The 17,501-nt window shown below is 45.6% G+C and overlaps 1 protein-coding gene across 2 annotated transcripts; it reads left to right on the top strand.

The window, feature by feature from the left end:
• The first annotated feature begins 108 nt into the window (after positions 1-108).
• On the top strand, positions 109-15,831 carry LOC101945254 (cytochrome P450 2H2-like). 2 transcript variants are annotated; one of them, XM_005311361.3, is made up of 9 exons: positions 109-434; positions 2,931-3,093; positions 3,771-3,920; positions 6,216-6,376; positions 7,261-7,437; positions 11,370-11,511; positions 13,470-13,657; positions 14,516-14,657; positions 15,488-15,831. In XM_005311361.3, the coding sequence occupies exons 1-9, from the start codon at positions 255-257 to the stop codon at positions 15,667-15,669; spliced, it is 1,485 nt and encodes a 494-aa protein (XP_005311418.1). In that variant the 5' UTR covers positions 109-254; the 3' UTR covers positions 15,670-15,831. The 2 variants fall into 2 exon arrangements, with proteins under 2 accessions (XP_005311418.1, XP_065409415.1); XM_065553343.1 differs by lacking the exon at positions 109-434 and adding an exon at positions 568-793.
• Positions 15,832-17,501: the final 1,670 nt, after the last annotated feature.

Raw genomic sequence — 17,501 nt, 5'->3', positions numbered from 1 at the left:
ATTAATTTTTGTGTTCTGTCAGTGTGTACACAAGGGGCAAACACCGACGATATGCAAACAAAGATTCAAGGGAGTTATCCGGTAACCTTTTTTAGACCGTATTTAGTGTTGTTGACCCAGAAGAATTGAGAGCTGCAGTTGGCCAATTGCTTGCACTTGCCATTGTACTTTTGCACCGTACAATATATAAAAGGTGGGTTCTGAAGCACAAAGTAACCCCCTGCCAGAACCCAGAATAATTGCTGCACTCTGCAATGGAACCTCTGGGAGCAACAACCGTTTTCCTGGCGGTTTGTGTCTCTTGCCTTCTTTTCTTTTCCACATGGAGAAAGATGTCTGGAAGCGGGAAGCTGCCGCCTGGCCCTGTTGCTTTTCCCATCATAGGGAACATGCTGCAGCTGAATGTGAGGAACTTGCCCCAGTCTATACATGAGGTAAGGGGGCTTTCTCCTTATCCAGGGCTTTGGCTCAGGTGGGCATTAAGCAGAGCCTGGGGAAAGAGAACTCTGAAATTTCTGGGGTTTGCACAATGGCTCAACTCTTCACTTTTAAGGCTAAATATTTTTTCCACAGAAATATTTAATCTTGAATGCTAGATACAACCTGTTCCTGGCAATGTGTTATTTTTTAAATAATGTGTCTTATTCACAGGTAAACCAGAATACGCCCTCTCAGTTGTGCTGTAGCCTGTACAGGTTATCCTGCAGTGGGGAGTGTGGTCTGGTGGGTTAAGCAGGGAAAAATGACAGACAGCAGCCTTGCATTCTGGTCCCAGCTCTACAATTGATTCCACGTATGTGTCTGGGGAAACCACTGAAGTTCTTTGTGTGTTTCCCACTTGTAAAATTGATCTAATGATACTTGCCTTCTTCACAGGACAAGGGTAAGGCCTAGACTGTAGCTGTATTCTGTCAAGTTAACATAGCCATTGGGCTACAGAGAGAGTGAGACTAACTCTGTATCCTAGTGGTTAGGTCGCTCACCCAGAATGTGGGAGACCCAAGTTCCTTTTCCAATGACTATTCAGTTATTGATACGCAATGGAATGGCTTCAATGGGAAAGACTGAGAGAGCCCTGCTCCAGAATGACCTACAGCGGGTGGTTTAGGGCACTCTCCAAAGAGAGGAGAGACCCAGTTTCAGATCCCTTCTTTACATCAGGTATTGGGGGGAGTTAAACCAGGCTCTCCCATATCCTAGGTGAGTACCATTCCCACTAAGTTGCGGTTCTCAAACTACAGTAACTCCTCACTTAACATCCTCCTGCTTAACATTGTTTCAAAGTTATGTTGCTGCTCAATTAGGGAACATGCTCATTTAAAGTTGCGCAATGCTCCCTTATAATGTCGTTTGGCTGCCTGCTCTGTCCACTGCTTGTAAGATTCTGTGGAAGAGCAGTGACTTTACAAGGGAGCACTGCACAAGTTCCTCTTCTCCACCTCCTCCTCCTCCCTCCCAGTGCTTCCCCCACTGCCAAACAGTTGTTTGGCAGCGCTTAGGACTTTCTGGGAGGGAGGGAGAGGAGCAGGGAAGCGCTGCTTCTTCACTCCTCCCCCTCCCTCTCAGAAAGTTCTAAGCGCCGCCAAACGTGGGGCGGGAGGGTGAGCGGGGGAAGAACAGGGATGCGGCTGCTCTGGAGAGGAGAGGAGTGGGGCTGGGAAGAGGTGGGCCTGGAGTGGAGTGGGGAAAGGAAGAGGCGGGCTTGGAGCATCCCCTGGCAAATCCGGCGCCTGTTCTTCTCCGGGGAAGCTGCTGCTGCAAAGGTGCTTCCTAGCATCCTTGCCTGCAGTGGGCTGTGCCTGTGTGGGGTAATCTGAGGCGCTTCCCAACCACAGTACAGTACAGTATATAATGCCTTTTGTATGCCCCCCCAAAATGTCCTTGGAACCTAACCCCCTGTATTTACATTACATTTTTTGGGAAAATTGGATTCGTTTAACATTGTTTCACTTAAAGTTGCATTTTTTAGGAACATAATTACAACGATAAGTGAGGAGTTACTGTATGTGGCGGACCTCACAAGAGAGATGTGGGAATGGGTCAAGGGAGGCGTGAACTGTGTGCTTTTTTTAATTTTTTTTTTTTTATTTTTTAAAGAGCTCTGGCTGGCTGTCAGTCAGTCTTGAGTGGCTGGGCTCGTGCCAATGGACCCTTCACACCCTGGAGCTGGGGATACAGGGGACAGCCAGAGCTCTGCCACCATGGTTTGGGCACTCCTTCCTGCCCACCCCCCCAATCCCTTACCAGGAAGCGGTGAGGTTCTGGCTGTTAGCTCTGGGGTGGCAGCAGCAGCACAGAAGTAAGGGTGCCAATGTGGCACTAAGTCTTATTGACCAATATCCCTTCACATTGCCACCCTTACTTCCGAGCTGCTGCTGGTGCAGTGCTGCCTTCAGAGCTGGGCACTGAGCCAGCAGCTTCTGCTGCTCTGCTCTGCCTTCAGAGCTGGGGGGCAGTATATGTACTTGTGGGGTGGGAGTAGCCATAAATGACTACAGCCACGAAGAAGGGGGGCATGATCAAATAACTTTGAGAACCGCTGGCCTAGAGGGTTAGCTAGGGGTTTTGAGGATCAACATTTTGGATATAGGTGCCTATATCCCGTTTTGGGTGTAACCCTTAATATATGGAGATATACCTCTCTCATAGAATTGGAAGGGACCCTGAAAGGTCATTGAGTCGAGTCCAGCCCCCTGCCTTCACTAGCAGAACCAAGTACTGATTTTTGCCCCAGATCCCTAAGTGGCCCCTTCAAGGATTGAACTCACAACCCTGGGTTTAGCAGGCCAATGAGCAAACCACTGAGCTATCCCTCCCCCGCTTAGTGGCAGGAGAGCTCGTTCATCAGTTTGTAATTTGATCAACTCTCATTCTTATTCTTAAATGGATTTAGTAAAAACGTATTGGTCCTTTGTGTTAATCTTTTACAGCTCAGTATGAAGTACGGCCCAGTTTTCACAATATACTTGGGCTCACTGCGGGTTGTGGTGTTGTATGGACAGGAGGCTGTGAAGGAAGCTCTGATTGATCAAGGGGACGAGTTCAGTGGAAGAGGAAAACTGGCACTGGCTGACAAGCTTATCAAAGGAGCAGGTACATTTCTAACAACTTCAGCATGTAGCGCTGATGTTCTATGTATGTGGAGAACACGACAGAGAAGTCAGCTCTTGTCTCATTTAGTCCTGTTCTTTGAAGGATACTAACTTTAGCCACCTATTTATGTCCCAGTGTATTTCTTATTTTTACATGGTACCAGTATATGTACTTTGCTCTAATTACTGTGACAGTTTACACTGTGTTAGAGAACAAAATACAGCCATTGGGCATGGCAACCAATGGAATTATATAACAGGGCCGGCTCCAGGCACCAGCCCAGCAAGCAGGTGCTTGGGTCGGCTCCTGGACGGGGGCAGCATGTCCGGCTCTTCGGCGGCGGGTCCCTCAGTCCGTGTCAGAGGGAAGAACCTACCGCCGAATTGCTGCCGAAGAATGAAGCGGCGGCATTAGAATTCCCGATTGCAGCTTTTTTTTTTAATTATTATTATTTTTTTTTTTTGCTTGGGGCGGCAAAAACTATGGAGCTGGCCTGGTTCATAATTCCTATAAACAGCAATGAGATTAATGTGTGGGATTTTGAGTTACATACATATATCAATGTAATGTAGTGTCTCCAGTAGAACACACATACAATAATATTTACGTTCACGTTGAACCTTTCAATGACCAATGTTCCCCCACCCCTTTCATTCCTGTTCTCCTCCCTCTTCCAGGCATTATTTTCAGCAATGGGGAGCGGTGGAAGCAGCTTCGCCGATTTGCCCTCACCACCCTCAGAAACTTTGGGATGGGGAAGAAAAGTGTTGAGGAAAGAATCCAGGAGGAAGCCCGTTTTCTGGTGGAAAGGCTCAGAAACACACACGGTGGGGATTTGCTGCACGTATGTCAGGAATTGAGGAGTCAGCTAAAGACTCCTGTCTTCCTTTATTTTGTGATACTAACTTTGGTTCAAATACCTTATAGCTCAAACCATTAGCTGCACGTATAACAGCCTCTGTTAATTTGAAGGAAAAATATGTGAGAAAAGTTCCTGAGATGACCTTTCCTGGCTGTTATTTCCCATGTTTTCTACCCTCTGATCTGTGGCCAATGGGCAAATGGAAAATGTTTGTCCAGAGTAGGCAGAAGCTAACACAGTGAACCATGTTAGAGTGGGTTAGTTTATCTTCAGTGTGTTGGGCGAATAAGACATCCAGGCCCACAGCTTCCTTATTCTGATTTTCTTCTCTGCTAGATGTCTGATACAAGTCTGGCACCTACATTGCATGGGCATGGCCTCCCGAGTAAATCACGGTGTAAATTTACAGTGCTTTCTAAGTGATGATTATTATTTATTTATTTGTTTGTTTGTTTGTTTGTGTTCTATTAGTTTCTAGAGGACCCAGCCAAGACTGGGGCTCCTTTGCACATGGGTTGTGCTAACAAACAGTTGGAGACAGTCCCTGCCCCAAGCAACATACATAATAAATATATATGAAAAAGAGAAAGGAAGAATTATTTTCTCTCTTTTAGAGACGGGGAACTGAGACAGAGAGAGATTAAGAGACTTGCTCGAGGTCACACCTGGAAGTTTGTGGCAGAGCTGAGAATTGTCTCCAGATTTCCTGAGATCCAGGACACTGCTTTAACCACAAGACCATCCTGCCTCTTGCAATATACAGTGCAACATTAAGGGCTAAAATGAAGTTGACTGTCCATCTGGGTGAATTGTGTGTATGAGAGGAGAATGCACGGAGAACCTTCCCCACCCATGATACAGACACAAGAGAGCCACTTTACTGCTATTGCCACTTGTGTATCCTGAGCCAAGGGCAGTTGCTCCTGTAGATAATGACCTAAAACAAATTTGCCTGGGTGAGAGACATGAGCAGGAGTCTGCTGTGAGGCGAGAACACACTGCATGGAGAAAATGCTGCTTCTGGATGTACTCCCTGTGCAATGTGGTCTCAAGTCAGAGGGGTGAAGTCTTGTAGACAATTCCTTTGAATATTGTATAGGTCCCGCTGCATTTTAGGAGTTTGTGATGATGCTACAAGCAATGGCTCAGGTAGAATCCTCTGAATGCAGGATCTTGTTCTGAAAGGGATACTGTCTGTCAGGCCTGTGTAAAGAGCCTATGGCACACAGGCAGGTGTCACTCAGAGAGGGACTCATGGACTCTGGTTAGATCAGAGTGTGTCAGGCAGAGAGCAGCAAAGGAGACAGAGTGAAAACTGATTCCCAGCAAAATGGGGATAATTATTTAATATAAATGTACAGAGATAGCATTGGGGAAGCCCTATGTGGAGAACGAGGGAAATAGCTGTGTTATTTTTCATGTGTACCTCAGTTTATCTGTGTGATATTATCCTGTACTGAAATAAATGAAAGGAGGCTGAAAGGGGGACACCAAGAGGAAATGAACTAATAGCAAAGATAAGTACGGTCAGAGAGAATGCCAAGGGTAATAATGGAGAAGCTGTTAATTTGAGAACACGCCCAGCATAGCTTCAGCTATTTGGCAAGTATTCTCTTTCGAGACAGAAACTAGCATCCAACAGAGATACTAAAACCTTAAGGATTTTCACCCAAGCAGGAAGGGGGCTGAGTGAGATGGAGGTAACTGGGCTGAATGGAACTTACCAAAGCTTGCAAGGAAAGATTGTTTAGGTAAAAGGAATGTGTGTAGAAGCCTTTATTGTTTCTAGTTTTTGCTCTGTGTTCTGCATACCTTTGGGAGGATAAATAATGCTTTGTTTTGGAGAAGCTGTTTTTGAGTCACTTTGATCCCCCGCTGGTCACAGGTCCCTGGAGGAAAAGGGCTCACGGGTGCCCAGCACAGAGCAGCCTGTCACGCTACCATAGTTGGGAAGTAGTGAGTCTGCCACCCAGATATCCAGTCCAAGGGTGGTTGGACTGAGGGGTTCCTCCCATTCAGAGAGGGGCAGGAACTCAGGCCTGTCACCTGAGGGGGGCTCTCGAGAGGGACTGAAAGGGGTCTAAAAGCCAGCTTACTCTGGAACTGTGACACCATAACTCACCCTCCCCAATGAATATTAGGGACTGCACTCTTGGCCTGGGGCCAGGACATCCAGAACTTCCCAATAACATCAAAGGATGTGATGCTGTAGGTGAAAGTACTGAATTCAAAACTGGACCCTGGTTTGGTTTTATTGCAGAGCGACCCTTTGACCCCACCATCCCTCTCACCCATGCTGTCTCCAACATCATCTGCTCCATTGTCTTTGGGGACCGGTTTGAGTATGAAGATCAGAAGTTTCTGACATTAATTAAACTCACAGAGGAAAACAATGAAGTCTTTCGCTCTCTTCTGGGACAGGTGTGTTCAGTGTTTTGTCCCACTCTTCTCCTTTATAATGGAGGAAGGGACAAAGATTTCTTTCTTTTATTATTCATTCTCCTTAAAAAATTGTTATTTCAGATTCCCTTAATGTTCCTATTCTCCTCACTAGGCTGCAGCTATTACCAATCCCAGCCTCAAACTTGTTTCTGAGGATTATTTAAATTCCCACACAAAACACTTCATTTGCTCAGAATTACGTTTGCTCAAGGACATTCCCTTTCAACACTATTGGTAAAAATCAAGGAAATTGCCAATTAAAACATTAGCATCCAAACCATGCCTTAGTATATTCACAATGGGATACCTGAATGTGGTCACATTGCTCACCCACAAAGCAAACTCCTTTTCATTTCCAGTACAAAGCCACTCACACATCCCATTGTTGAAAACCTCACCAAATGCACAACAGTCGAACTCAGACGAAATCAATGGAGGTACAGCAGCAGAGAATTTGGCCCCTTGACTCCAACCTGAGGAGGACTAAGATATCTTTTACTTGTAAAGTCTATAATGTTTTATTACTGCCTATGAAAATCTGTAGTCCAAGTTAGGTTTGGGAACTTGAGTGTGATTTTCAAGGACATCATGTGAATATTGGGGATGGTTTTATATTGGACATAATGGAGATTATTGTAGTGAATAGAACTGAGTGTCACTGCAGTTTACGTGAGGAATATGTGTGTATCAAGTAGAATGAATTAGTGAAGCTGAAGAAGTTCTTTAGAATCCATTTGCACAGGAACGTGCCACAGAAGTATTGTATCGTGCTGCTGTAACTGAGTCAATTGGGCCAATTGAGTCAATTGATTATTTGTTGTGTCCAGATAAACCAAGATGTGCTTTTCCTTCCATCATTCTAGCTGTACAATTTTTTCCCAACTCTCATGGATTATATACCTGGGCCTCACCAGGTGTTAGTTAAAAATTCGGAGGCGTTTACAAGGTTTGTTAGGGAGAGAGTGAAGATGCACAAAGAGTCTCTGGATCTTAGCTGCCCTCGAGACTTCATCGATGCTTTCCTCATCAAAATGGAACAGGTAAGTGAGGGCAGCAGCCCTTCCCCTTTGCTGTGGAGTGGGTTATACCTATCATGGGTATTTATCACTCTGTACAAGACCCAAATTTAGATTGGGTCCCTGCCCCTGGGATTTACATTCTAAAAGCCAAGCCCTGCTCACCTCATTTGTGCGAGTAGTGCCGGTGATGCCAGTGGGACTACACCAGTGAGTAAGACAAATCTAAGAGTATGTCCACACTGCAATGAAAGACCCACAACACAGCCAGGGCTGGCCCTGGTCAGCTGACTTGGGCTTGCAACGCTCAGGCTGAAGGGCTATAAAATTGCAGTGTAGATGTTGGAGCTTGGACTGCAGCCCAGGTTCTGGGATTCTTCCCTCTTCCTGGGCGTCAGAGCCTGGGCTGCAGCCCAAGCCCATATGTCTACACTGCAATATTATAGCCCCTCAACCTGATGCCCACGAGCCCAAGTCAGCTGACCCAGGCCAGCAGTGGGTTTTTAATTGCAGTGTAGATATGTCTTAAAAGGACAGAGGACCCAAAGCAGGTATCAACAGCACTTGGCAATGTATAGGTTGGCTCTGTTGGAGGTTAGCCATTGAAAGGGTTTTATTTACAAGGTGGACAGAGGCACTTTTACTGGTATGCATTAGCATCAGTGGGATTAGCAGAAGAAAGCAGTTTCTAATGGCTTCCTATGCCCCCACCCACAGACCTAACCTATTACCAGCTTCTTTGGAAACCCCTCCTGCTAACCTCCTGCAATATTTTACAGCAACAGCCTATTAGGTGTTCTACCACTGCACCCCTCGGTCAGCAGGTAGCCCGGCATCCGCATTTTCAGTGGGGATCTCACTTCCTTTGGAGCATCAGACTCAATCCTTCTGGCTCGAAGGCTAAAAATTGTTAGAGACATTTGGTTTCCTTTCTGGTTCAAAGTTTTCAAGGGCCTTAGTGCTGCCCATGCAAACAAAATATGAAAGCAAAGGGAATCAACAACAGTTAAAAATACAGATGAAAATTAACCAGGTAAAAACGACAAGGAGTCCGGTGGCACCTTAAAGACTAACAGATTTATTTGGGCATAAGCTTTCGTGGGTAAAAACCTCACTTCTTCAGATGCATGGAGTGAAAGTTACAGATGCAGGCATTATATACTGACACAGGGAGAGCAGGGAGTTACTTGCAAGTGGAGACCCAGTGTTGACAGGGCCAAGTCAATCAGGGTGGATGTAGTCCACTTCCAATAATAGGTGAGGATGTGTCAATTCAGGAGAGGCAAAGCTGCTTCTGTAATGAGCCAGTCACTCCCCGTCCCTATTCAAGCCCAGATTAATGGTGTTAAATTTGCAAATGAATTTTGAAGTTCTGCTGTTTCTCTTTGAAGTGTGTTTCTGAAGTTTCTGCCCCACCATCCCCATGAATATGATCCAGTTCTATGGTGATCTGGAAGCCTATTTTCATCATCTCTGACTCAAGCAATATTTTCAACACACCACTGAACAGTGCACTGACCCACAGGAACCCTCCTACCAACACTACAAGAAGAAGAACTTTACATGGACTCCTCTTGATGGTCGAAATGACAGACTGGACCTCTACATAGAGTGCTTCCGCAGATGTGCACAGGCTGAAATTGTGGACAAACAACATCACTTGTCCCATAACCTCAGCCGTACAGAACGCAATGCCATCCACAGCCTCAGAAACAACTCTGACATTATCATCAAAGAGGCTGACAAAGGAGGCGCTGTAGTCATAATGAACAGGTCGGATTATGAACAGGAGGCAGCCAGGCAACTCTCCAAGACCACATTCTACAGGCCACTATCCTCTGATCCCTCTGAGGAATACCAAAAGAAACTACACCATCTGCTCAAGAAACTCATGGCTACAGTACGGGAACAAATCTATACGGACACACCCCCAGAGCCCCGACCAGGGGTATTCTATCTGCTACCCAAGATCCATAAACCTGGAAACCCTGGATGCCCCATCATCTCAGGCATTGGCACTCTTACAGCAGGATTATCTGGCTATTTGGACTCTCTCCTCAGACCCCACGCTACCAGCACTCCCAGCTATCTTCGAGACACCACCGACTTCCTGAGGAAACTACAATGCATTGGTGTTCTTCCTGAAAACACCATCGTGGCCACCATGGATGTAGATGCTCTCTACACCAACATTCCACATGAGGATGGACTACAAGCTGTCAGGAACAGTATCCCTGATGAGGCCACAGCATGCCAGGTGGCGGAGCTTTGTGACTTTGTCCTCACCCACAACCATTTCAGATTTGGGGACAACTTATACCTTCAGGTCAGTGGCACTGCTATGGGTACCCGCATGGCCCCACAGTATGCCAACATTTTTATGGCTGACTTAGAACGCTTCCTCAGCTCTCGTCCCCTAGTGCCCCTCCTCTACTTGTGCTACATTGATGACATCTTCATCATATGGACCCACGGAAAGGAGGAAGAATTCCATCTGGATTTCAACAATTTCCACCCCACCGTCAACCTCAGCCTGGACCAGTCCATACAAGAGATCCACTTCCTGGACACTACAGTGCTAATAAGTGATGGTCACATAAACACCACCCTATACCGGAAACCTATTGACCGCTATACTTACCTACATGCCTCCAGCTTCCATCCAGGACACATCACACAATCCATTGTCTACAGCCAAGCCCTAAGATACAACCGAATTTGCTCCAACCCCTCAGACAGAGACCAACACCTACAAGATCTTTATCAAGCATTCTTAAAACTACAATACCCACCTGGGGAAGTGAGGAAACAGATTGACAAAGCAAGATGGGTACCCAGAAATCACCTACTACAGGACAGGCCCAACAAGGAAAATAACAGAACACCACTGGCCATCACATACAGCCCCCAGCTAAAACCTCTCCAGTGCATTATGAACGATCTACACCCTATCCTGGAAAACTATCCCTCACTCTCACAGCCCTTGGGAGGCAGGCCAGTACTCACTTACAGACAACCACCGGACCTGAAGCAAATACCAGCAACTACACACCGCACCACAGAAACACCAACCCAGTAACCAATCCCTGTAGCAAACCTCATTGCCTACTCTGTCCCCATATCTACTCTGGCGACAACCTCAGTGGACCGAACCACATCAGCCACACCATCAAGGGCTCATTCACCTGCACATCTACTAATGTTATATGTGCCAGCAATGCCCCTCTGCCATGTACATTGGCCAAACCAGACAGTCCCTACGTAAAAGAAGAAATGGACGCAAATCGGACATCAGGAATGGTAACATACAAAAGCTAGTAGGTGAAACAGCAGAACTAAAATTCATTTGCAAATTTAACACCATTAATCTGGGCTTGAATAGGGACTGGGAGTGGCTGGCTCATTACAGAAGCAGCTTTGCCTCTCCTGGTATTGACACGTCCTCACCTATTATTGGGAGTGGACTACATCCACCCTGATTGACTTGGCCCTGTCAACACTGGTTCTCCACTTGCGAGGTAACTCCCTTTTCTTCATGTGTCATTATATAATGCCTGCATCTGTAACTTTCACTCCATGCATCTGAAGAAGTGAGGTTTTTACCCACGAAAGCTTATGCCCAAATAAATCTGTTAGTCTTTAAGGTGCCACCAGACTCCTTGTTGTTTTTGTAGATACAGACTAACACGGCTACCCCCTGATACTTGTAACCAGGTAAAAGTAATGCTCCAATTCTCCTCTAATAGAAAAGACCATATGTTTCCACAGCTATGACCCAAAACACCCCCGCAGTGCTGCTGCAATCTCCAGGGCTGTGGCTCATTTTTATGAGGATTTTTATAAAGATGCCAGGTGGGTCACAGAGCTGGTAGGAGATGAAAGACTTTGGGCCTGCATGAATAGATTGCACACTCTTACCGTCAATGATCAAACACCTATAACAAGTCTCTCTGCAGGAACAACAGAACGGCCAGTCGGAATTTAACACTGATAACTTGGTAAGATGCACATTGGATTTATTCTTTGCTGGAACAGGGACATCCAGCACCACCCTGAGACATGGACTCCTGATTCTTCTGAAATACCCAGAAATAGAAGGTACCACAAAGACACACACAACTTTAAGTGTTAGAGAGATGAGGGGATTACATGGCTCAAGGGGTCTCTAATGGATGCAGACCCCTGCCCCTTAAGTCACCATTTCAAATCTGGCTTGGTCTGGAAGTAACGCACATTACTACTGTGTGCAAGCTGTTCGCTGGTTTATGTGAAACTGAGAAGTGTTTGGGGCTGGGTGTTTCAGTTCAATTTGCATAGACAGGTGTCCACATTTGAAAAGCACCATCACAACTGGCATTACTCAACCTCCTCATGGGCGGTCTCAGGATAGGGTCCTCAGCCTGATTAAGCCATTGTGACTGGATTCCTTTCTCACCTCCCAATCCAAGTTAAGGCTCCTGGGCTGGGGGAAAGTGTATGTGTTTGTGCAGGAGAAATCTGTGCTGCCACTGACAAGAAGGTGCCTGCTCTATGGGTAACAGGAGCCTTCGTATTCCAGGGCTGTCAGATGGCCCCCTCTGTGACAGGATCTCTGTGGTACAACCTGGAACTTGGGTACCATTATTCCCCCCTTAACTTTCCAGCCTGGGCTGTCTTTCATAATGCTTTGCTAGTGACAAGCAGCAAACCCCTTTGTGAGCTGTTATCATTGAGTACAACACCATGTGGAGCCCCACACCCAGATAAATTGCATGAATGCTCCCTGAGCCATTCACGAATCACACAGAGAAAGGCACCAGCAAATCTCCCAAGCCCCCAGCCTTGCACCCCAGAGATGTACCATCTTGCCGTGGTCAGAAGCCTCACCAGTGTAAGTTCATTACCCAGTCCACCCCTTCCTCGATGTGAAGAGAACATGCACTAGCCTTTGTAAACTGAGCTGAGATTTCCCAAGCACTTCAACCTAAACACACTGTTTTAGGTAAAATATAAAAGAGGTTTATTACCTACAGCAAGATAGATTTTAAGTGATTATAAGTGGTAGGCGCAAAAGGTCAGAGAGTTACCAAAGAAAATAAAAGGTAAGCACACAGTCTAAATCCTGAACCTTATAGACTGTGCAGTGTTTGGATCAAGCCATTTTTCTCACCCCACTGGATGTTGCCCATAGGTTACAATCCTTAATACACAGGCTTCCCCTTTAAGCCTGGGACCAGTCTCCTCAGTTCAAGGCTTGGTCTTCCCAGCATTCTTGTTGCTTCCAGTGTAGGTGGGGGAGGAGAAAGGCAAAAGCACGATGCCACCGTCCCCTACTTTATATCCGCAGTCTGTGCGCCTGGAAAACACTAGCCAAGATATGGCCTGGTGGGCTTTGCTGAGTCATAGAGTCGAGCAATCCCCCCATTGTGTGATGCTTGTGCAGCTTTCTTACAGCACTGTAAATCCCTTGTTTAAAAGTTCCCCGCTGATTAATGGTAATTTAACACCATCCTGGGAGTGGATCCCCCCCTTTGTTGTCGCTGGAGAACTGACAGTGGACGACTCTCAAGCGTACAACATATTTCAGTAACAACCATAGAGCAAAATCTCCTAACTTCATACAGATACAGAGTGCCACACCCTCCCCTCAAATAAAGACAAGTGTTAGAAATTTATCAACACCCAGCTAATATCCAGTGCTAATTCCCACCTCATAGGCTTCCTCCATGCTCATGTGGATGATTGACTTTGGTGGGGGGAAATTTTAGGCCTCAGTCTCTTGTGTAGCAGTTAGTTATATGCTCTGGCGATAACATCACACTGTGCTCTCTTTTGTAACATAACCAGGCATGAGCCATATCACTGCTCTAATAATTACATTATAGGCATTTTGTCCTAGATACCATGTACAATAGTTTCTGTAACCCAAAACTAACTGTTATATTGTTATAACATATTATATTCCCAACATGTATCTGGTGAGACGTGTGTATTTCTGACTATGTGACAGAATGGGGGCAAAATTATGGGAATGCTGTTCTTTAGCTTTATTGTTAACCTCGTTCATTTGATGACAGAGAAAGTTCATGAAGAGATTGACCGTGTGGTTGGCCGAAGCCGAAGCCCCTGCATGGCGGACCGAAGCCAGATGCCCTACACAGATGCTGTGATACATGAGGTGCAGAGAACCGCTAACATTGTCCCGATGGGTGTCCCACATGCAGTGACCAGAGACACTCATTTCAGACACTATATTATCCCCAAGGTTAGTTCTCAACGTTTCTGTGAAATGGCCCGATCTTCTGCCTTTTCCACTATACAGTTTTGAGTTATTCACAATAGAAATGTTTGCCCTGATTTTATCACGACAGGTGTTTTTCACAGTTACCAACAACATTCCAGTTGTTATTGGCAAGAAGAACAGAACCCTGCATTCTGCAGGCTCAGCTCTCCTTACAAAAGAAAGACTTAGAGCCCAGTTCAAACTTTTAGATATAGAATAGATACCAAGCAGGCCATGCAAAGCTTTCCCTCTTTTTTGGAACCTCTTTTGGGATGTCAGTTTCTGAACTGGTTCCATCTCTCCACCAAGATTTAGTCCTGCTGATGTGTTAATATGTGTTAACCACAACTTGCAGTGACCATTTCCTAGGTTGCTAACTGAGTTACACTGTGAGTTGTATAGGTCTTTGTAGCTCTATTATTATTTTTATTATTTATTATATTTTATTTTTTATAAATAGTGATGGGGAAACCATTGGTGCGATGACTAAATTATAAAGACAAGGGAATGTCAAATGCTTCCAAATAGCAGCTGAGAGACGCACCTAACACTTCTGGATCTAAGCCAGACTTTTCCAAACCTCTTTGATGTAGAAACCAGGCTGGCAATATAATGCGAGGAGCCTTTCTCATGAGATTCCAGGATCTCCTTGTTGAAGGTGGGCTCCCATTTGGTGGGGTTACCTTTTCTCATGGAATTTTAATATTTCTGGTTCTTGGGGATGCAGGAAAATGAAGGAAAGAAAAACATGTCCTACTGCCCAGCTCAGTGAATTCTGGAGTCTTCTCTGCTTTGGACAGTGTCCACTTTAACTCTCTTTATCTGTGTTTGCTAATCCAGGGCACCACTATATTTCCCGCCCTGCAATCGGTCCTACATGACAGCAGGGAATTTCCAAAGTCAGAGCAATTTAACCCGGGACATTTCTTGGATGAAAATGGTGCCTTTAAGAAGAGTGACTTCTTCATTCCTTTTTCTGCAGGTAAAAGAAGCCATGTTTATTTCAGATCCTAGACCATTCTCTCATAGCTTTGTCTTGAGTATACAAAGAGTTCTCAAACTGTAGTCTGCAGAGCCTTTCGGGCCATCCCTGAAGCAGAGCCTCTCACAACAGCGAAGTATCTGTCCGTCTCCAGTCTCCTTTTTAAACTAATTGAACAAGCACTACTCTCCGCTCTGCCTGGCAACTTCACATCTTCCTTTATCTGTTTGTGTCAGGCCACTGTAGACAAATTGTGATTGAATGTGCATGCAAAAGGAAAATCGAAGGGAGTAACATGCAACAGGGCAGAAGCCGTCTGCATAGTCACCTGGAGAGAGATCAGCAGGGGCTGCTTAGCTTCTCAACTTTACTCCAGTCAATGAAAATCCCAACACTCTGTTAATAAACCCTGCCTGCTGTTCTCCTCCATTCTGCTATTCGGCATGCCTGCATCTCGCTATCTGTTAATTCCACTTTCCACTCAAGAACCACTGTGTCATTTCCACCTTAAACATATTAACTGGCTCAGGACCTGCATTAACTATTCCTCAAACCCCACAGCTGCCCACCGGTCTCCACATATTGGTTTTTAAAAGGCCACTTATATGGAGCTCAGCCTTTAAAACAATCTGTGAAAGGCTTCTAAAGCCCCCAAACACTTTCATACCTTCCTGAACTCTGAGAAATGGTCATTATTCTCCATGTATTTACCCTGAATCACAATGTGCATCTAACTTTAATCCTGAGGTTTAGTTTCATTGTAACAATATTTAACATACATTGCAAAGAAAGATCTCCCACATCTCCTCAATATTCCTTTTTCATTTCAGGAAAGCGGATTTGTGTGGGAGAGGGTCTGGCTCGGATGGAGCTATTTTTGTTACTGACAACGATTTTGCAGAATTTTACCTTGAAGCCTCTCGTTGACCCCAAGGACATCAATATAACTCTAGTGACGAGTTTTGTGTCAAATGCACCAAAGCCATACCAGCTCTGTGTTTTGCCTCGATAAAGACCATGAAAAGCCACCTCAGTGTGCTAGAGTAGTGCATGAATGTGGTTGTCTATGGTCCTGGATTCATGAATACAGAAATTAATTCACTGTGTTGTAACAGAGTCAGATAAAAAACCCGGCTGGGATTTAACAAAATTAAGTGTAATACCAAAAAATAAATATATAATGGCCCCCACCCCAGCCAGCTGTAGTAACCCTACAGTGTTCTCAGATGTGACTCTATTCTTGACAAAAAATGGATATGTTTTCAGTACATTTGTGAGGTAGTTCATTTCTGGTGTAGCATTTTGGAAGCTTAGCTTGGCATGTGCCAGCTACTGTACAATACACTGAGGAGGCTGCAGATTTTTTTATCCCCCAAACCTCATCTTGTCTTACAAATAAATATGCTCTTGAAACAGGCTGAAAAAGAATTGCATGGGAGGCTATTTTATCCATCCCATTGGCATCCACTGCCTTTCCCCATAGAATCATAGAATCATAGAATATCAGAGTTGGAAGGGACCTCAAGAGGTCATCTAGTCCAACCCCCTGCTCAAAGCAGGACCAATTCCCAGCTAAATCATCCCAGCCAGGGCTTTGTCAAGCCGAGCCTTAAAAACCTCCAAGGAAGGAGACTCCACCACCTCCCTAGGTAACGCATTCCAGTGTTTCACCACCCTCCTAGTGAAATAGTTTTTCCTGATATCCAACCTGGACTTCCCCCACCGCAACTTGAGACCATTGCTCCTTGTTCTGTCATCTGCCACCACTGAGAACAGCCGAGCTCCATCCTCTTTGGAACCCCCCTTCAGGTAGTTGAAGGCTGCTATCAAATCCCCCCTCATTCTTCTCTTCTGGAGACTAAACAATCCCAGTTCTCTCAGCCTCTCCTCATAAGTCATGTGCTCCAGACCCCTAATCATTTTTGTTGCCCTCCGCTGGACTCTTTCCAATTTTTCCACATCCTTCTTGTAGTGTGGGGCCCAAAACTGGACACAGTATTCCAGATGAGGCCTCACCAATGTCGAATAAAGGGGAACGATCCCGTTCCTCGATCTGCTGGCAATGCCCCTACTTATACAGCCCAAAATGCCGTTAGCCTTCTTGGCAACAAGAGCACACTGTTGACTCATATCCAGCTTCTCGTCCACTGTGACCCCTAGGTTCTTTTCAGCAGAACTGCTACCTAGCCATTCGGTCCCTAGTCTGTAGCAGTGCATGGGATTCTTCCGTCCTAAGTGCAGGACTCTGCACTTGTCCTTGTTGAACCTCATCAGGTTTTTTTCTGCCCAATCCTCTAATTTGTCTAGGTCCCTCTGTATCCGATCCCTACCCTCTAGTGTATCTACCACGCCTCCTAGTTTAGTGTCATCTGCAAACTTGCTGAGAGTGCAGTCCACACCATCCTCCAGATCATTAATAAAGATATTAAACAAAACCGGCCCCAGGACCGACCCTTGGGGCACTCCACTTGAAACCGGCTGCCAACTAGACATGGAGCCATTGATCACTACCCGTTGAGCCCGACGATCTAGCCAGCTTTCTATCCACCTTACAGTCCATTCATCCAGCCCATACTTCTTTAACTTGGTGGCAAGAATACTGTGGGAGACAGTATCAAAAGCTTTGCTAAAGTCAAGAAATAACACATCCACTGCTTTCCCCTCATCCACAGAGCCAGTTATCTCATCATAGAAGGCAATTAGGTTAGTCAGGCACGACTTCCCCTTCGTGAATCCATGCTGACTGTTCCTGATCACTTTCCTTTCCTCTAAATGTTTCATAATTGATTCCTTGAGGACCTGCTCCATAATTTTTCCAGGGACTGAGGTGAGGCTGACTGGCCT

Source organism: Chrysemys picta, chromosome 7, assembly GCF_011386835.1.
Source record: "Chrysemys picta bellii isolate R12L10 chromosome 7, ASM1138683v2, whole genome shotgun sequence".
In the NCBI taxonomy this organism is placed as follows: Eukaryota; Metazoa; Chordata; order Testudines; family Emydidae; genus Chrysemys; species Chrysemys picta.
This window is presented reverse-complemented; position numbering and strand designations above follow the sequence as displayed.

What these genes read in the sequence shown, in the direction of transcription:
- LOC101945254 (XM_005311361.3), top strand. Translation starts at nt 255, where the DNA reads ATGGAACCTCTGGGAGCAACAACCGTTTTCCTGGCGGTTTGTGTCTCT. An exon ending in CAAGCTTATCAAAGGAGCAG is followed by an intron (nt 3,094 to 3,770) that starts GTACATTTCTAA and finishes TCCCTCTTCCAG; the next exon opens with GCATTATTTTCAGCAATGGG. An exon ending in GACACTATATTATCCCCAAG is followed by an intron (nt 13,658 to 14,515) that starts GTTAGTTCTCAA and finishes TTGCTAATCCAG; the next exon opens with GGCACCACTATATTTCCCGC.